This window comes from Eretmochelys imbricata, chromosome 1, assembly GCF_965152235.1.
Source record: "Eretmochelys imbricata isolate rEreImb1 chromosome 1, rEreImb1.hap1, whole genome shotgun sequence".
NCBI lineage: Eukaryota > Metazoa > Chordata > Testudines > Cheloniidae > Eretmochelys > Eretmochelys imbricata.
Window position 1 is genome coordinate 335,720,486 of NC_135572.1, and position 21,180 is coordinate 335,741,665.

At 42.3% G+C, this 21,180-nt stretch overlaps 1 protein-coding gene across 1 annotated transcript in view; it reads left to right on the forward strand.

Moving 5' to 3' along the window:
* Positions 1-19,664, forward strand: part of FBXL13 (F-box and leucine rich repeat protein 13) — a 177,487-nt gene extending 157,823 nt beyond the window's left edge. The window contains exons 19-21 of the mRNA XM_077807867.1: positions 9,456-9,590; positions 14,210-14,373; positions 19,451-19,664. Of these exons, the coding sequence (XP_077663993.1) occupies positions 9,456-9,590; positions 14,210-14,373; positions 19,451-19,628 (477 nt within the window). The 3' untranslated portion in view covers positions 19,629-19,664. The remainder of the gene's footprint in view (positions 1-9,455; positions 9,591-14,209; positions 14,374-19,450) is intronic.
* Positions 19,665-21,180: the final 1,516 nt, after the last annotated feature.

Below are 21,180 nucleotides of genomic sequence, written 5' to 3' on the forward strand. Positions count from 1 at the left end.
AGATTTGTCACATTGACAGTATGACTGTAAAGGTTACTTGCATATTGAAATTCTGATTTATCATTTTGTTTCTGTCTTTATTGTTTTAATTGTCATTGATATAGCATCGTAGATCTTCATGGTGCTTTTGGAAACAATACACAACTAAGGCCTCGACTTTATATATGTGCATACACTTTTATGCATTCACAAGTTGTGCATGAAGAGCGCCTAAAGTATGATTACAAATAGAGGATAACTTGTGCAAGCAAATATCTTTGTACATGTTCAAGCATGATTTACATGTGCACACTGAGCATTTTGCACATGCAAAAGTGCATCACACTTTTCCACAAAGACCTTTAAACGTTTCCACCTAAGTCTCTGCCTGTAGACTCTAACACTCTAATTCTGCAAAATACTTAATTACATGAGTAAATGTTATTTACTTCAAGAACATGCTTACCTGCTTTTCTGAGTAGGATGGGATTACTGTTCTGAAGGTTAATCATGTGCTGAATTGGGCCCTAAATTAAGACAAGAGAAACAGGAGGAAATGACAAATTCTGAGAGAACAATGGCAAAGACAATAAGATTATGGAGTTGCTGTATTGATTTCATAGAATATTAGGGTTGGAAGGGACCTCATCTAGTCCAACTCTCTGCTCAAAGCAGGACCAATCCCCAATTTTTTCCCCAGATCCCTAAATGGCCCCCTCAAGGATTGAACTCACAACCCTGGGTTTAGCAGGCCAATGCTCAAACCACTGAGTTATCCCTCTTCCCCGTATTGATATATTTATTAATATAACTATCTAAAGATGATAAGCTTCCCTGAAGAAATGATTTTGAGACGGGATTTAAAGAAGGATGGGGGGAAGTGTGGCAGACAAGTCAGATAGGCATAAAAGAAGCTATCTAGTAGGACTGGTTGAAAACTCAAGTTTTACCTGTGTGAAAAATTGCCAATGATTTCATTTGAAAATTTTCACAGAAAATTTCAGTTTTCCTATAAAAAAAATTGAAATGAAATAAAAATGTGTTTCAATTTGAATTGAAAATTTTGTTTTGTTTAAAAAAACTATTGAAAAATCAAATGTCATTGAAATCAAACATTTTCTGAAACATTTCAATTTCAATAACACTGCATTTTTCTACAAAAAATAATTGGAATCCATTTTTTTTGACCAGCAGTAGTATTGATGTGAGTGTGGGAGAAGGAAATAGAGAGGTTAGTTAGATGAGCATCAAGCAAAGAGAGAGTTTGGGGAGGCGAAAGGTGACAAGGCCAGAGAGGTAGGAAGAAGCTTGTTTGTGGAAGGTCTTGAAGGAGCTTGAATTTGATGAAAGAGACAATAGAGAGAAAGTGTCTGGATTTGCAACAGAAATTTGGCCATTGGGTGTGCAGATGAGATGAGTGTCAGGATTGAGATGCTTGAAAATAGAGATCTTCTGAAATTGACCTTAATTCTTAATAAGACAAACTCCCATGCTCACCTCTATCCCAGATTTAGTTAACGAGCAAACACCTGTATTGGAAAGAAAATGGCCTGTGTTTTATTCATTTATCATAAAGAAGGTGATGTGATTACTATAATATTTGATTTGCTGACACTATAAAGATGTCATGTTATTTACCTTCTCCACATTTTCTAAAAATCAGTATGGAGACATACATTTCCTTTCCATATCACAATGACATAAATCAACACTAATCAGGAACTTAAGATTGTTCTCATTGCCAGTGGGCAATGAGGTGGGATTTATATCTTACTTCAAATGAGAACAATAGTTGGAGTAGGATATAAACAGCAGCTGCAGTTTATACTTTAAACTGCACCTGATAAACACTCCTGACTACGTGACAGAGAAATGCTGAGATCTCCTATTCACTGGCGATCATCACACTCATGCCATAAGCAGCGGGGGACCCCATGGCTGCAGGTGTTGGCATTGCCATTGTGTGACCCCAGTCTTTGACTCCCACAGCTTTTTCCATTATAGGACTCCACATCCATAACTTTAAAGCCATATATTATAGGAATGAGTCAGTCCCTACTACACCCCAGGAGACGCATCTGGATTTAATTTTTTTACTCTGCATACACACAAAGATCTACAGACAAGCCACTGGCAGAACTGATGCCTTAGAGAACAATTCTGATTGGACTTCCTTACATGTTCCATGTAATTGAAACATAAACAATGTCAGAACAGAAATATCTCTTCTAATTTATGAAAGCCAGTATATAGCCATCTGGGTTTTTATATAAGGATCAAGAGGACTGTCACATGATGTTTAGACGCAAAGCTTGTCTTCAGTGCAAAATATTCAGTTTCTCATCTGTATAAAGTCAGCTCCCTAAAATTGAACATGGCTCACAAGATAAATCAGTGTCTTGTCTCAAAATAAAAACTGTCTCACTACCTCTGCAATTATGCCATGAGAAACTCCCCTGTAGGTCAGCTGCCAGTAGGGAGCTCCTGGGTACATAGCAACTATAGGAGCCATGTTGCCAAGAAAGCTGGAGGGGTAAGAAAAAAGGAATGATTGTGAAGTGGACAGGCTAGAAATTATTGCAGAGATTGAAATTTCCTGTCCCCGTTAGAGGATTTTCCTATCTAGGGAATCTAGACCTATCATATTATGAAATACTTGTAGCAGTGGTGAGCTGGAGCCGGTTCGCACCAGTTCGCTAGAACCGGTTGTTAAATTTAGAAGCCCTTTTAGAACCGGTTGTCCTGCGAGGCGCCGACTCCATCGGTGCTCTGGGGTTGGAGCACCCATGGGGAAAATTTGGTGGATACAGAGCACCCACCGGCAGCTCCCCACCCCGCGCCCAGCCCCATCTAACCTCCACTCCGCCTCCGCCTCCTCCCCTGAACGCGCCGCCCCGCTCTGCTTCTCTGTCCTCCCCCCCGGCCCAGCTTCCCACGAATCAGCTGTTTGCGCAGGAAGCCGGGGGGCTGAGAAGCAGGTGGCGGCTTCGCGCTCAGGCCCAAGGAGGCGGAGCAGAGGTGAGCTGGGGCGGGGGTCCACAAGGAGGGCCGCCCACGCCACAGCAGGTAACCCGGCGGGGGGCCCAGGAGGACCGCTCCCCACCCCAGCTCACTTCCACCTCCCTGGGCCTGAGCACGAAGCCGCAGCCTGTGTCTCAGCCCTCCCTGGCTTCCTGCATGAACAGCTGATTCGCGGGAAACCGGAGGGAGGGGCAGAGAAGCAGAGTGGGGTGGCGCGTTCAGGGGAGGAGGCGGAGTGGAGGTGAGCTGGGGCCTGGCGCGGGGCGGGGAGCCGCCGGTGGGTGCTCTGCACCCACCAAATTTTCCCCATGGGTGCTCCAACCCTGGAGCACCCAGGGAGTCGGCACCTAAGGCGCCACTTTTGATGTGATCAGTGGGGGGAGTGGCCGCTCCCGTTGCTCCCCCCCAGCTACGATCCCCTGCCCCTAGGAGCCAGAGGGACCTGCCGGATGCTTCCTGGGAGCTGCCCCAGGTAAGCACCGCCAGGACTCCCCACCTCACCCCGGCAGGTGCCTCTGGCTCTTAGGGGTGGGGTGGGCAGCCACTACAGTGGCCCACGAGCCCCTCCTGCCTGGTTTTGGGGGCAGTCAGGGGACAGAGGAGGGGGGTAGTTGGGGCAAAGGTCCCGGGGGGGCATCAAGGAACGTGGGGGGGTTGGATGGGGCAAGAGTCCCGGGGGGCCGGGGTGAGCCACAACCCCCTCGTGGGGTGAGGAGGGAACCGGTTGTTAAGGTTTTGGCAGCTCATCACTGACTTGTAGACAGTTATTCTATTTCCCCCTTCCTACCCATTCCTTAGTGCTAAACTATATATATAGTACTTTTCCACCTAAGACCATTCCTCTTCTCTGAATTCCCTCCAATGTGCTGACTAGAGCTGGGCAAATGTTTTCAGAATAATAGTTTATTTGCTGAAAGCTGCAGTTTTGGGTTATGTGGTGTTGTGGGGTGGCTTTCTCTCAGTATTTCCTGTTGAAGCTGTTCCACTTTGTATAAATAATTAAATATTCATTTGACACAGGGACTGGCACCCCCGCCTTGGCAAGTGTCCTAACCCCATGTTAGAGTGCTCTCCATGGTGCAGTGAATATTTAATTATTTATACGAAGAGGAACAGCTTCAAGAGGCGAGACTGAGAAAGATCCACCAAGGATACCCTATAGCCCGGCACTCATTTGCAGTATGGGAGATCTCTGTTCAAACTCCTGCTCCAAATTAGGCAGAGTGAGGACTCTTCCCATATCCCATGAAAGTGCTCTACCACAGGGGCATGGGGGGGGCACTATCACCTCCTCGTCCGGTGGTTTTTGTGAATGGCATTCCACATTTCCTTTTATTTTAATAAAAAAGCAGCTAAAATCCCCCCACTCAAAACAAAATATTTTATTTTACCCAAATCATTTTTTCTTTCACTAAGAAACCCAACAAGTTTTCATTTCATTTGATGTGAAGCACATTTTTTTTCAGTTCAGCCAGCAAACTAAAAAATTGATGATTCGTACAGCTCTAGTATTAACACGGTGTTTGCACTGAAGTGCCCAGAAAAAATTCAGTCAAGTTGCAATCCAACCAGTGCTATTTAAAATGGGACTGTCCCCTTCCTTGTTTGTGGCGTGATAACTCTGTGTATACAACCCAAAACTGCATTTTTTTGTCACAACATTACCTTTCAAGCTCACATCTAATTTGCTTTAATCATTATCAGTTATTTTTGTCCTGTCACTGAACATGAAATTCAATGGGAATTGCATGCTGGCAAGGTTGTTTTGCCTTTTGTGTTGACTTGGAGGCCTTGTATAGATTATCTCCCAAAAAAGATTCAGTCTATTAAAGTAAAATGTAATTTACACAAAGGATACCGCATAACAAAATATTCAGATGTTCTGTTATATGCCATTTTTCATGTTATATGCCAGTTATTGTTTTCATTAAAGAAAATAATTCTTGGCAGCACTAAGTTCCCCAGCACTCCTCAACAGGTTATAAAAATACTTTGTTGTATGATTTTTCAGGACTTAAGCTGATAACTTGTAAAAAGCTATGTTTGGGCTAATGGTGGTATTCACAGTTAGTGGGGAGTTTTAATGGTAGGAGCAGCTTCAGTACCTAATTTTTTATGGATATTTTAAATCTGTACATATGACAGACTGTAGCAGCTTGACAATTCCAGTAAAAATGATCTAAGCATATCACACAAACACTGAAATCCTGGCTGCAGCCTGTACTACATACCCTCACTGGGAATGTAGTAATGACTTAATCACATGTGGGGATCTAATGCTGAAGATAATTAGGCTTCTCTTACATGAGGAGAAAAAAATTTAGTCACTGGGGGTTTAGAATTTTTCTGCACTGCAGTTAACACCCTGCAAAACTGGCATTAAAATATGAAAGCCATACTAGCTAACATTTATAATTTCTGTATTTCCATTCTTAAAGTAAAACAAAAGTGTCTTAAAGTAAAACATTCACAGCCAGATATATACTGTACTTAAAAACAGCAGTTGCTGACCTATCATAACCGTACTGATCCAAAAAGCAAACTGCAGCGCTAGACACAGATGGTAAGATTTAAAAGCTGGTTAATGAAATAAAGTTGAAATTATAAAGTGTGTGCAGGTCTGGCTGTATATATACCCACACACACATGCAGTTCACACTTACATACATTGGTCATCCAAAAGTCAGCATTTACCAGCAATTACCACATCAAAGCATCTGAGATACTACAGTGAATTCATATTTTAAGTTAAGCAGAATACTGCTGTGTCTCAGATACAATAATCAGGTAAATTATTGGTAAATACTGTTTTTTAGGGTGACAGCTGTATATGTGATATGTTTTATTACTGATAGTATGTACCACATATATAGAGGTGGTATCTCTGTGATTAATTGCATTCATCATGCACCTTTACCTGCCACTCTTTTCACTAATCCCTGTATTTCAGGACTATTTCTATTACTAGAAACCTTTGAGCAGCTTCAAGCAGCCACCATTTTTTAACTCAGTCTGCCATATAAATGTTTTCTTCTTTCCCTCACACAGGTAGAATTGCCACTCTATCCCATGCTAAATTACACTTGCGATAGGCCCACGCTGAACAGTCCTGGAAGGCTGGACCAGTGACAAGTTTAAGATTTGATGTCTTACCACCCTTCAGGGCTACAAATCATTGTAAAGGGGAGATTCCCAATAGGGCCAAGCACTTTCTTCTAGCCATGAAAGATTCAGAGACACTTGTCTGGAAATGAAAATCATGATATTTTGATGTATAAAATATTATTTTAGGTCATTTACATTTGTATTGTGGGCCCTGCAGAGAGGACACTAGCTCCACAATGAGCTATCCCAAAAAGGAGTTGGGCTGGGGGCTTGAATGGTGGAGAAAAGCTGGCAACGTCCAGTTGGTTGCCTGCACTGATAGAGGTGCTGGGACATCCTCCATCTCCCTTTAGAGAGAGAGAGAGGTTCTGAAATAAACAGCTTTAACCCCTGAAAAAGATTCAAGCCAAAGGATTTCTGAAGATGCAGAGGGGGAAGGTGGAAAGTGTCATATTGTGGTTCTGAATTGGTTTGTCTGTTTATAGCAGCTTCATTGCAAAGACTCAAACATGCCACAGTATGTAGATCCATCTTACCTTGTTTCATGCAAAGTAAGGTTTTATGTGAATTGGGCAGCTGTGAAGCACAGTCTATTTTAAATTAATTATTTAACCTGCAGCTTGTCAGACATTCTGGTTCACATTCTTGGCCATCGTAGATGCAAAGGTTAAATGTAAGGTGTAGTATACACTAATTAAATTAGTCAGGTTTCTTTCTTTGGTCTCTTCAGACCCCATTTTCAAAGGAGAGTGCAACACATGTACCTGCAAAAATGTCCAGATACTGCAAGAACCTGCGAGCAAACTAGACTATATTATTAGTAATAATAATACTTTGTACTTCTATACCACGTTCCATCTGGGAGTCTCCAAAGTACTTTGCAAAGCACTGTACCCAATGACTGGAATGTAACGCCAATATTTAAAAAGGGCTCTAGAGGTGATCCTGGCAATTACAGACTGGTAAGTCTAATGTCAGTACCGGGAAAATTAGTTGAAACAATAGTAAAGAATAAAATTGTCAGACACATAGAAGAACATAAACTGTTGGACAAAAGTCAACATGGTTTCTGTAAAGGGAAATCATGTCTCACTAATCTATTAGAGTTCTTTGAAGGGGTCAACAAACATGTGGACAAGGGGGATCCAGTGGACATAGTGTACTTAGATTTCCAGAAAGCCTCTGACAAGATCCCTCACCAAAGGCTCTTACGTAATTTAAGTTGTCATGGGATAAGAGGGAAGATCCTTTCATGGATTGAGAACTGGTTAAAAGACAGGGAACAAAGGGTAGGAATAAATGGTACATTTTCGGAATGGAGAGGGTTAACTAGTGGTGTTCCCCAAGGGTCAGTCCTAGGACCCATCCTATTCAACTTATTCATAAATGATGTGGAGAAAGGGGTAAACAGTGAGGTGGCAAAGTTTGCAGATGATACTAAACTGCTCAAGATAATTAAGACCAAAACAGACTGTGAAGAACTTCAAAAAGATCTCACAAAACTAAGTGATTGGGCAACAAAATGGCAAATGAAATTTAATGTGGATAAATGTAAAGTAATGCATATTGGAAATAATAACCCCAACTGTACATACAATATAATGGGGGCTAATTTAGCTACAACTAATCAGGAAAAAGATCTTGAAGTCATCGTGGATAGTTCTCTGAAGACGTCCATGCAGTGTGCAGCGGCAGTCAAAAAAGCAAACAGGATGTTAGGAATCATTAAAAAAGGGATAGAGAACAAGATGGAGAATATCTTATTGCCCTTATATAAATCCATGGTACGCCCACATCTTGAATACTGCGTACAGATGTGGTCTCCTCATCTCAAAAAAGATATACTGGCACTAGAAAAGGTTCAGAAAAGGGCAACTAAAATGATTAGGGGTTTGAAACGGGTCCCATATGAAGAGAGATTAAAGAGGCTAGGACTTTTCAGCTTGGAAAAGAGGAGATTAAGGGGGGATATGATAGAGGTATATAAAATCATGAGTGGTGTGGAAAAAGTGAATAAGGAAATGCTATTTACTTGTTCCCATAATATAAGAACTAGGGGCCACCAAATGAAATTAATGCGCAGCAGATTTAAAACAAAAGGAAGTTCTTCTTCACCCAGTGTACGGTCAACCTGTGGATCTCCTTGCCTGAGGAGGTTGTGAAGGCTAGGACTATAAAAGGGTTTAAAAGAGGACTAGATAAATTCATGGAAGTTAAGTCCAATAATGGCTATTAGCCAGGATGGGTAAGGAATGGTGCCCATAGCCTCTGTTTGTCAGAGGGTGGAGATGGATGGCAGGAGAGAGATCACTTGATCATTACCTGTTAGGTTCACTCCCTCTGGGGCACCTGGCATTGGCCACTGTCGATAGACAGGATAGTGGGCTGGATGGACCTTTGGTCTGTCCCAGTATGGCCATTCTTATGTTCTTATGTTGTGTTCTTCTGTTCTTAAATATTAATTAATAGGCTCACAACCATCATTTTCATTTTTGAGTTAAGAAAGCTAAGGCACAGAGAGGCTAACATCCAAATGTTAAAAAAATGGCCTCTAAGTTTGGATATTTCCTTTTATGGGTGTCCATCTTTAAACAACTAGATCTGAATTTCAGAGGTGCTGAAATTGAAGTGAATGGGATCTTCAGGTGTTCACTAGCTCTGAAAACCAGACTGTAAGTTTGTTGAACCCTCAAAAAACTAAGGCACCCATAATAAGAGGGCCTTTTGAAAAGCTGGATTTTACATGACTTGCCCAAGGTCACACCGCAGGTTAGTGGCAGAATTGGGGCAAGAAGCTAGACCTCCTTAGTTGCAGTTTTCAGATCAAACACCTAGACCATACTCCCTTCCAATTAATCTGCCCAGACACAGTTGCCTATTTTGCTTGCCAAATGCCTTTTAATATGTACAGCAAGGATATCTGAAGCCACAATAGAGAACAGAGTATTTTTGTGGCCCACTTGGAAATGTAACCCTTAATGTTTGGATATGTTCATTGCAAAAGACACAAACTCAGTCTTTTTTCTATCTTAGTAAGTGCGATGAAACTTAAATGAAATGAAAGAGGCTATGTGTGATCTGAAGAACACACTTCGTGATCTACCAGTGTCAGAAATGAAAAATAGTCACCTGGTGCATTTCCTCCTTTTTTGTTGGGAGTTATGGAATGCAACTGAGTAATCTCATTGATAATATGTATCTTATTCCACATGTTCAATATGAGAAAAATAATAAATTAATTAGTTACAGTGACTGAAGTAAATCAGAAGATTAGTGTGAATGTATTATAGAACTGTAAGCATCCAAAAAGGTACATGAGATTGATTTGGGTGTTTGTAACTGTGTTTCAGAAGTTCTGCCAGGATGCAAAAGATCTACAATACTGTGATGTCTCTTACTGCTTTCAGCTGACAAATGAAACTGTCAAAGCTTTTGCCTTTAACTGCCACCAACTTACATCCCTCAACATAGCTGGTTGCCACAAGGTAGGTACAAGAGCTGGGAAGGGTAGTTCCAGAAATTCTATTACATAAAATGAAATAATGTATCATTGAGACATTTGACTTGCTGATGTCCACATTTTGCAACCATCCTATAGCTTATTCTTCAACATTAAAAAAATTAACTATGTTATATATAATAATCACCAATAATTAAAACCAGTGAACTAACATTGACCTTTGGAATATTGATCTGGTCACAAACTTTCAAATGCACCTAAATGATTTAGGAGCCATGGTCCCATTGATTTTCCATACGAATTAAGCTCCCAAGTGCCCAAGTCACATTTGTAAATGGGACATAGGCACCTAAGTCACTTAAACATTTTGAAAAATGTACGTATAGTTAGTATATTATTATCTGTGTGTGCATATGTTACTTGTGAGGGAATTCTGTGCCAAAACATTTTCAATTATGCACACAATATTTTAAAATTCTGCAAAATTCTGCAAATTTTATTTGTCAATAAATAAGTGTGGCTCAAGCTTGGCAGTGGGGAGCACAGGCCACTGGCTGCATTGAGGTGGGAGATCACCCTGAAGCCCACACCTCCCCCGATACAGAGACTCGGCAGTGAGGCTGCACCTGACCCTAACACAATGCAAGGGCTGGGCCTGCCCCAGAAATGCCCTGGGTGCTGTCCCTCAGCACCAGGTGTACCAGGTGTGGGTGGACAGGCTCATCCCAGCAGGATCCAAGTGTGAAGGGACTTAGTGTGGGGGGATCCAGGTGTGAGGTAAGAGGTTTCTGTGTGGGGCAGTCTTAGTGTGGGCAGCTCAGTGGGAGATCTGGATGCACAGAGACTAACTGGGATATTCCGGGTTCAGGGACAATGGGACTCTGCAGGGGATGCAGGAAGGTGGTTGGGGCTCGGGTGGGGGGCTGGATGCTGGGTACAGGTACTGGGGGAGTGGGGCTTGATGGGGTGGGGGTCCAGGTGCAGCTGGTTGGGGATCAGTGGGGTGGGGGTCTTGGTGTGGGGGGCTCATCAGAGGTCCAGGTGTAGGGGGGGTAGGGCTTGTCAGGGTGAGAGCTCAATGTGCCTGCTTAACAGGGGAGCCCCAGCTGCTGCTGAGGGGAAGCCGCATGCTGGGCTCCTGCTTCCTCCCGCAATTCCCCTATCCCCTTTTCTTCTCCATTCCCCTCCCCTCACTCCCACATTCCCCTCCCCCTGCCCTATTCCACCTCCCTTCCTTCCCCACTGCCTCTTCCCCCCTCATCCCCCGTTCCCTCATTTTCCTCATCTCCCCCCCCCATACCCAGCTCCACTGTGTGTTGCACAGGATAGAAAACTGGAAGGTTCCCAGCACGCAGAAGGGGAGCACGACTGGCACTAGGACCCAGGAGGCAGCGTTCAGCTGCAGAGTCAGCGGAGTGGAGACAGCCTCCTTCAGCTGGGCAGCTCTGCCCTTGCAGAATTGGGGGGGCAGTGGCATGTAACCCCGTGTGCCCCCATGCCTCACCTCTGTTTGGAGGGGGGCAATCCCTCCCCCCAAAAAACTGCATCCATGGTCACCCCTGGCCCTCCCTCCATCACCACCACCCCACTCACGGCTTCCCTGGGCCTCCCTGCCATTTTCCGTAGGGCAACCCAGGAAATCTGCGGGGGAGTCGTGTTCTGCGAGCACACAGTCCCGCAGAACCCCCCCGGAGTCACAGGTGTTACAGTTGTGGGCTCCGTTGCATCTGATCCATTGACAATGGAATGTTGTGTGTTGTTACACGTACTCCGATATCGACGTTTGCTTCAGTGAAGTTGCTGAATTACTTTTGTTCTGTATTTCTAGTTATTTACACATTTTAATGAAAATTATTTCCAGTTACTAATTTGTTTAAATAAATAAAGACTCATCACTGATGTAACGCCATTCAGCCTCACCATTACCTTGTACGGTGTTGTGACAATCTTCCATATCTTTTACATAGTACCTCTTTAGTTAGACCCTAGCATCGCAGTTGTCTGTTTTGCACCAACTGAACATGGGCTCCGTTTCCATTTTACTGCTAACACAAATGCCTAGGTCATTTTCATTAGTCCCAGTACTTACTTACTTAGCACATCTGCTCCCTGTGTCTATTCAATCACATATGCTTGCTTGCTTGCTTGAGTAATAACAATAACTATTTACTGCATTCTAGCAAATGTAAATTTTAAAAAAAGTTTGTGTCCGCAAATATTTCCCTCTGCAGAAAGAGTCCTGCTTCTATGGGTGAGATTTTTAAGAGTACTCATGTTGGCCTAATTTTGCTCCCACTGAAGTCAATGGTTGATGCTGAATCCTTTTAAAAGCCACCCTCAGCCATTAGCAATTAAATGCAATGGCCAAAATGTCAGTTCCAGAGGTCTCTCACATTTCTTTCCTGCTTTTAAATGTTCAATTAACTTTTCAATAATAATAATAAACAATAATGCTATACAGGGCAATCTACAGGCAAAGAGATCTTTCCATACTAAGTGAAGATAAACACTTGCATCCCACCACATTTCTCCTCTCCCCACCCTGTGTCTATATATCTCCTTAAAAAGATTATGAAGTAAATCTGCTAACTGTTCACAGTCTAAAATATTTGGTCTCCAGCATCAAGAATCTTTCAGACAAACCCATCCTGGATCTTGCAAGCGCTTCTGTTGGCTTTAACCCAGTTTGAAACTCTATAAAGTCCTATCAGTTGGGGGGGCCTTTGGCAATCTTCAGCATAAATACAGTGTATCTAGCTGCCAAGTAGGAAATATTTTCCACTCAGAGACTATTTAAAAATGATCAGAAAAAGACTAAAGCAAGATCTAATCTCCTGTTCTAAAAGGGACAAGTTAGTATGCCTGGCAGAGTCTTGGCCTGCAATATCAGCTATATAAAAATAACTGAATAAACAAAAAGGCCATAAAGAGAAAACATAGGAACTATAATTTAGGAAATTCACTTCCCAGTAAAAGTGTTGTGAGATGTGCTCTGGAAATTCGGACATTCCCAGAAAACGAGCACAGCTGACCACTGTAATCCTTTTCATATTGAAAAACCATAGACTTTAGTGAGAGCACAGTTGGGCTCCCTGTCATCTATATCTCCATACATACACTTCTAGGACATGTAGAACAATCATCTTCCAAACATTGCTCATTTCACAAAAAACCTCAGCATGCAGTTTGCATATAGCACAACCACACCTCCTGTGTAATTTGTGAGTTCATAAAGCCAATTCAAGAAATAATTGTTAAATAGTTTTATTTGAAGAAAGAAATAATGTAATTGTTGTGGGCAGCAAACCACATGAATGAGAGAAAATAGTGAGGGCTGAAAATGAATCCCTGATTGAATGACTAATCCAATTAAATGATGAATTTCTAAAGATACAATTCAATGGAAAGATGACCTCTGACATGAACAGGATTGGTGTATGTGACTAAAATAGATTTCCCTGAATAGGGCCTGATCCTGCATCTATTTAGCCAAACTTCTGTTTACTTCAATACAGAAGCAGGCCTATTCTGAGTCTTGATGACAGGACTTGATGACAGCCCTGAGGAAAGGTGTTATAGAACTGCATCTCCCCAGGTGGAGCTCCAGGAGGGACTGTGCGAAGGGATAGTGCACTGGCTGTCCAGCTTTGTGGGCTACTGTCAATGTGAAGGGGAGACAGTTACAACCTCGTCTCCTCCTTGCCCCTGTTAGACTCCCATGATCACAGGGACTGAGATTGTTCCTGGCCCTTGCACAGGAAGTACAAGGGTGGGGAAGGCTACTCCTCATTCCATTCCATTCGGGCCATGGATAATCTGGGCTTGATTGAATACCTATTATAGGATTTTTTTGCGTTCATCAAGTTTCCTTTAGATTTTAGGCCCCAATTAAACAAGGTTCTTAGCCACATACATAACTTTAGGCATAAGTATTCCCTTTGAAGTCAATGGGGCTACTCACATATTTAAAATTACACACACACTTAAGTACCTTGCAGAAATGAGGCCTTATATGGTGCCCAAAGCAAACTTCAGTTTGCATTACTGGTGATCAGTTCCAGATCAGACTATAGAACTGTAAAGTGATGCTGAATAGTTCTGTCTTGGACAAACTGAAAGACACCTTAGGCTATAAACAAAAGCAGTCACAAGACAACACACATTTATGATACAGTACCGAAATATGAAATAGGTGTTATTAAAATTAAAATTCTTTCTCCCTGTAGTTAACTCTAAAATGGATCAGTCTAACAGTTTAAATAGAATAATCTGAGAACAGTTAATCCTACCACATGAGATATGTTATATGCAAAATTATGGGGTTGGGAGTATTGAGCTATTTCAGACTTATGATTAGCTGAAACATCCCTACATGCTTTGGAATGTACTGGAATCATATTTGACTGACACCAAATATACTCCCAACATTTAACTGTTACTTATAGTCTTTTTCGTCTCCTATTTCGGATATTCAGAATTCATCTGTTCCATATATTTCATGTCCTATGTGGTACTTTTCAATATAATCTTCCTGAAATGATACACTTCAAAATTTTGAGTTAGGCTGTTGTGTTTTGGTTTTTCTTTGGAATCTCCAGCAATCTTCTAACTTCTGTATGTGTATTTCTTTTGCTGGATTTACAGATGACGGATTTATGTATTCAGTATTTGTCTGGAGTCTGCCATTATCTCCACTTCTTGGATATCTCAGGCTGTGTACGTCTTACTGACAAAACACTAAAATACCTTTCGAAAGGTTGTACGCAACTCCGGATTCTTAAGATGCTGTACTGCAGAAATATTACCAAGTAAGATGTTGCTTCCTGGGCCAAACTTGAGAGATCAGTGTAAACTTTGAATGAGTACAAATATCATTGTCACCTCTAGTTTAATTAAGTGTAGGCCAAAACATGGGTTGTTTTATGAAATTGGAATTGAAATGTAAAGCGATCTATGTTACAACCTGGTCCACTCCCCCTCTGGATGGACACCAGTTTGGTGTGAGTGGCCCCAACCACTCGTGGGAAGAGCCATGTCTTTGTTCCTAGCTCTGAGGCCTCAGAAGCACACTCCCAGATCCAGACCTCATGTCTGCCACTCTTCCTTGGAACATGGGGCTCCACAACCCGGACACCTTCAACCCTGAAACCAATGATTCAGACCTCAAGGTGTGTATACATGTTCCTTTAGAGTCCCACCTCACTGTGGGCACTCTGAGCTTCTTGATTAACACTTTCAGGGACAACATGACAGCCTAGCAAGGAATACAGGCTTAGCCAAGGAATTTCGTAACCACAGTCATTTTTATGCTGAAGAACCCACTAGAGAGTTAGTTTTTTGCTGCGTCCACCCTTAGTCTGATTTTACCCCATCTGTGACTCAGAGGTCTCATCAACGTTTCAGGCAAGGCAGGCCTTCCTGCTTTCTCTTCAGCCTGGTCTTCTGGCTTGTGGTGGTGGATGGCCTCCCTTCTCAGATAAGCCCCCTTTTTATTCTAGTCTTTGACCCTGTTTTGCCATATGCAGGCTGGGAAATTCTAGCCCCTGTCATGCAAGCCCCACATGAAGATAACTATTGTCCCCTGAGATTGACCAGTCATTGAGAGTCACTCAAGTTGATGGCCCTTACGACATATCTTGATAGTCCTCTTTGAGGAGTCCCACACACCCCTTAGCAAGATAGGGTCTGGAAGAGAATGACCTTGTCCAAGTCAGGTTGTTTTATTTATTCAACACAGAACACAAAATGGAAGACAGGATAGAGGACAGAGTATAAAAATGGAAGTAAAACAAAACTGAGTTCACAGTTTGGTACAGACATATCCCACTCTGTCACAATATAGTTCCACTTTTTTTTTAAACTTAATGTTGTATTTCAATACCTGTACTGGGAAGTTGACAAAAAGCTACAGTCAGTTTCTAGGCAATAATCACAGCAAAATCATCATTAGAGTATACAACAATTCTTCATACGGCTGATGTAGATGTAGATCAACTACTATAATTTGACATTTAGATGGTTATGCCAGATAATTGCATCTGGAGTAGCTGAGTGTATTTGCTGTGATGCATTCTTTGTATTTGTGAATTGGGCATTGAGTTGTTATATTTTCCCTGGTCTGTTCTGGGTGACCACAGTCACACACTGGAGAGTTTTTAATTTCCATTTTTGCAGCAAGTATCCGCATCTGCCATGGCGTGTGCCAATGTGGTTTAGGGTTGCAAATAAGCTTTGCAAAAGATTGTAGCCAGGGATTTTCTGTGGTGGATCTTTCACAAGGTGTTTGTTTGTGACTTCTTGTGAACTCCATTCGGCTTTCCAAGCTTCATCAGGGTTGAAGTCACAATATAACAACGATTCTACATTTATTAATCGTGATTTAGATTTTCAGCAGTGACAGTAGGAAGAATGATAGTGTTATCGTTGAATTTCATGGACTATTTTTAGGGTTCCATGCATTTCATTCACCACTTCCATAATTTCAGCTAAGGAATAATAAGCAGAGACTTGTCATACATAATATACCACTCACAAATAGCCCCAAATTCTCTTTCTCCATACTAACCAACTGTTATCATTAAGGAGCTTATTCAACCCCAATGTTTACAAAAACAGGGGCAAAGCCTGGCTGTTTTTCAAAGTGTGCGATGTCTGTTTTCTACATTTCCTAGATACGTTCACATTTCAGAGACTATTAGTAGCGTTTGAGAGGATGGAGTCTGTGTAAAGTGAGATTAGTCTACAGAACAAAACAGGCTATTCCTGCACACTCTACAAATATTAAATAAATAATAGAAGAAATATGGTTTTAGTTTAAAGATGCCAGGGACATCTATAAGCCATGTGCACTTCATGCTGCTAAAAGAATTCCTCTGTTATTTATTAAACACTGCCCGGGCCTACCAGACTTCACTTAGCAGTCAGACCCAGCCATATAAACATTCAGGCACATTTCATGACACTAGGTTACATCCTTTTTACAATTTTATTTTTATTGTTAGATTTAAAAAAAAACAAACCAATCATGAAATCTTGACAGCTACAAACCCGTAGAGCTCTCTGGTAAGCAGTTACAAGCAAATAGAGGGTCCATCCTTTCCAATCTCAGATACGGTTAGAGATGACATTTGTCAGTCTAATAACAAGCTGCAGGTTTCTGCAAATGTTAAAATAAAAAAACCCATAATTTGGAATAAATATGGCCTGCTACATAGGGCCATATATAGAGATTAACAACCAGTTAACTAATCACATCTGAGTGCCCCAGAGAATCCCCATGTAGGCGTGACACTGGTACAGCCTGCTTCAACTACTGGACGTGAAAGAGGAGGAATAGTCCTCAGTGTATGGCAGCATAGGCGGCATAGGGATATTAGCTGTGATTCACTTAGGACTAATGCTGTTTTGTATAAAGGAAACATTCATTAATATTTTCCGTGTGTTTAGTACATATGAGTGACAGGACGAGGGGCCTGGGCCTCCCACACATTCATGAGGCTCAAAAATCAAGGCAGCACAAAGTGATCACATAAACTGGATTAAGGATTAAGCAGAAGTCTGCAGTTTCAGAAGCAATTAAAAATATCTAACATACAAATCTGTTTCTAGCCACTGTACACTGCTGTTTTTCAAATGTGATGCACACAGAAGCTTATTTCTGGACTGATGCTCCTTGAGCACCAAGTTTCAGCCCACAGGGACTATGTTTGCAGGAGCTGTAGAGTCATAAAATAATACAGCTTTGCAGCTGACAAGGCTCAGAAAAGATGAGAGCTTATATAACCCAAATGCTCTTACATCATAGAGGAGGTTTGCAGTGTGCTGGGTTAGGTTCCTTCTTACCTTTCCCTTTCTCTCCCTCTCCTTGCTGCACACTCCCATTTCTTAAGGTCAAAAGCTTCGTTCTGACTGAGGAATACCAGTTGTTTTAATTGCATTAATGCATTAATTGCATTAATGCTGATTATTTGTTTTATTGCAGTGTCCTCTTACCCCTCCCCAGAGTGTTGGCTCCAAGGCTCTAGATATATAACTACAATGTAATATAATGCAGCGTTCCTTAACCCATATGTTTTTTACATGCTGACAGATAAATAATGGCCACTTCTGGCAATCTGGTCGATTTTGGCTCCAGTCACAGAGCAGCATAAGCCTCCAAAAAAGTAGTAATAGCTACTATAGTGCAATAAGACCCACTTTTTAGACATTATCCATTGAAAGCAATTTTCCATAAGCAAAGGGAAAGTAGACCTGGACAAGTGGCATTTGTACTAGATAGCTATAGCCGATCACCCACCATATACATCTGCACATGGGTTCATCTGTATCATAGGTTTGCTTGTATAAAAACACTTGTAAACTATTGTGTTCATCTTGTTAACAGGAATGTGTTAACAACTAAATGATGTAATGTTGGATCTTTAAAATCTGCTTTTGTGGTCAGAAAGGAATTCTTCCTGCTTAGCCAACCTCGTCTCTTATTGCATCAGCCACCCATTCCCTTTTCTGCTGCTAATGATACCACTCACGATTCTGCATTTGCCTGTTTCTTCCACAGCCATCTTCCCACTTCCTTCCATGTTTCCCCCCATGTATGGGATTCCTTCCCTGAGCTGGTGAAGAAACCCATTGGCCCTCTCCACATTCAAATCCTGCCTGAAGCCAAAACCTAACACAAAAACATGCACCTACATCACCATCTTATTTATTATACTTGTTTATCGTATGAGAGAATGGCTCTTTTATATGGGAGGGAAGAAATGTAAATGGTGGGCGAAGGCATAAGGATCCTGGATGTAAAGCTGGAGGTGGTTGTGAGGAATGGGGCAGGAGAGAGGGGTTACTGTATTCAACTGAAAACCAAACAAAATAATGTAATCCGCCTACCACCGCCCTGATCTCTTTGCCTCTAGGGCGTAAACATTTCCCTGTGTTTGTCCCTTTAGAGTCAATGCTCTTTTGGGCATAGATGGTTCTGCCTTCTGTGTTAAACATCTTAATATGGGGAGAGCACTCAGAGACCCCAATCATATTGGGGGCCCCATGTGCAAGGCGTTCTACAAGGAGACAATCCCTGCTTGGGACCTCTGCCTTGCAGCGGGTGGTGGGATAGAGGCTTCTCCCCAATGGGGTGGGGGGTCTTGGGGCTTCTGCCCAGTGGGTTGGGGACAGGGGGTCTTGGGGCTTCTGCCCAGTGGGGTGCACTTGCCAGGGCTCGGGACTTCAGCAGGAGCAGGGCTGGAGCCCTGAGCCCCGGCAGGCACCTCCTGCGAGGCTGAAGCTCCTAGCTGCGGCAGGTGCGACCTGGCTCTCAAACGTCTGAAGAATGTCATATGCAGTTCAGAGAGTCAGTAAGTTTGGCCAACCCTTCTATACAGACTAACTGTCTATACTCTGTACTGAAAAATGTAGTGGTGCATGTCATATTCCTTTCCCTCCCACCCCCCACCCCCCTTCCATAACCCCAAACCAAAGGCCATGTCCTTGGAATTTTCGCTGTGGCCAAGGAAAGGAACCATCCAGGCTAGCTCAGCATCCGCTAGAGCTGTCGCGTGACGGCACTACCCCAGGTCTGCTCCCCACTAGCAGCTGAGACTGTGACCTCCCAGTAACACCCCCAACTCATCTGGAGATGTCCAAATGACAGCATGAACCATAGAGCCACCCACTGTACTGCATGTTTCATACAGAGTGAAACAGTTACTTTGTCCTGAGACAGAATTTGAGGCTAAGACCATTATTGTATCAACTGCTGCTTCTCAAAAGGCATAGTGGGGTAGGAAATATGGTCACCCTGGGAATCTGGCCCTGAGGGTTCATATTTTTTACAAATGTTCTTGGTAGAAATTGCTTGTGCAACGGTATTCATTTTCATTTTTGTTTCAGACAAGCTGTTTTGAAATATTCAGCCAAGCTAGAGAAGCACGAATATAATGATGCCGACCCGCCTTCATGGCTTGGGTATGATCGCGGTGGAGGTGTACTCCCCCACAACAAGAAACCCAAAACAGGACCTGAAAAAGCTAAAGCCTTGTACCGGAATGAAAACAAAGAAGCTGCATAACATTTTCTGTGTTTCAAGTTTTCTTCAGCAGAGAGTGTAAAAATGAAATGGCAAGTTCCTGTTTCTAAAATAGTCATTTAATAAAGCAGATTTTCAAGTTGAATTGTGAAGAGTTTATTCCAAATCTTCTTAGCAGCAGTACTGCTGCCCACATTCACAAATACTGTGCAAAGAAATGAAATTGCTAGCTTGTTTAGTGAGGCTTTCAGGTGCTAAATCAATCTAGTGAAATTTCAGATGTGTTCATCATCTTCCAGGCCTGAGCAGCATTTGTACAGCTTGCAAAGCAGTATTTATACTTTCATGATATGTAACTAACAGAGAAGCTGTGCGGTGGTCTTATTTATCGAGAGGGTCTGACTAGGGCTTGCCCCCATGGGGGGAGAAGCATCCTGAGCTCTCACAAAAATTTGGGAATTCAGCACCCCACAGAATTAGTTCATATCAAGGCCAAATATTGGTATGAGCACCCCCCCCGCTCAACTGCATATGCAAATAACGTATTTGTATCTTCAAATGGTCACTTGCACATACATTGAAGTAATTGCACATTCAGGCCTCTCATTCTAAAAATGTAGTTCTCCATGTTACTTAAGGCCAGATCATTAAAGCTACAGCTTGGGGCTTTTGAAAATCCTACTTGGCACCTTGATGCCTAACTACCACTGATGGGAGTTATGTGCACAGACACTTTTGAAAATCCTTCTGGACACCTAGCTGGATCTTTAGGAGGCTAAATAATTTTAAACATGAAGGGCGAGATTTTTACCTTCAGTGATATAAAATTACAGAGTTGAGAGAGCCTGTGCAATGGAAGATAGAGGGAACCAAAGAGACTGAAAAATTAGCAGAAAAATCTATGGAGTCAATCCTGCAAAACATACCATACACGTCTGCTGCTGCATGGCGTGCCATTTAAGTCAGTGCAAATCCCTGTGGTAGTATAGGTCTGTGTGGAGCTAATTGTAAGACTGGTCCTAGAACAGTACCAATCAAGGAACAAAGCAGTGGGACTCAAAACAATAGGTGTTCCCTTTGACTAAAACAGTTAACGAAAGCCTGGGCTTTGACAATTTCTTCAGGAATTTGAACCCCATCGCATGCTTTTGTTAATTTTAGTTAATTTTTTACACCTGCCATTTCAAACTATCAGTGTTGCTCCACCTCAACACCCCTTGTTCCCAGACAAAAAAAATACATAGATTAAGGGGAAACCAGTGACTGATGTGGTTTTAATTAAGTGCTATGCAGGGTGATAATATGCAGGCCCTCTATTGTCACCCTGTTGTGCATCAGCAATGGCACTTACAAGGGGAAGCAGTAGACCAGGGGCTGGCTTTACAACGTATCCTGGTGCTTTAGAGTGCACATGCCCACGCAGACAGAGCATCGTGAATTATGAACAGCAGTGGGGCTGAGAACTCTCCTTTTCCTTTCTCCACTGGCTGCACTCAATATGTGGTTTGATGGCCTCAGATTAAATTTCAGTTTTGAGACCCAAACTTGTGTACCTCTCGTACAAACACCACTGTTCTGTAGTCAGATAAAGGAT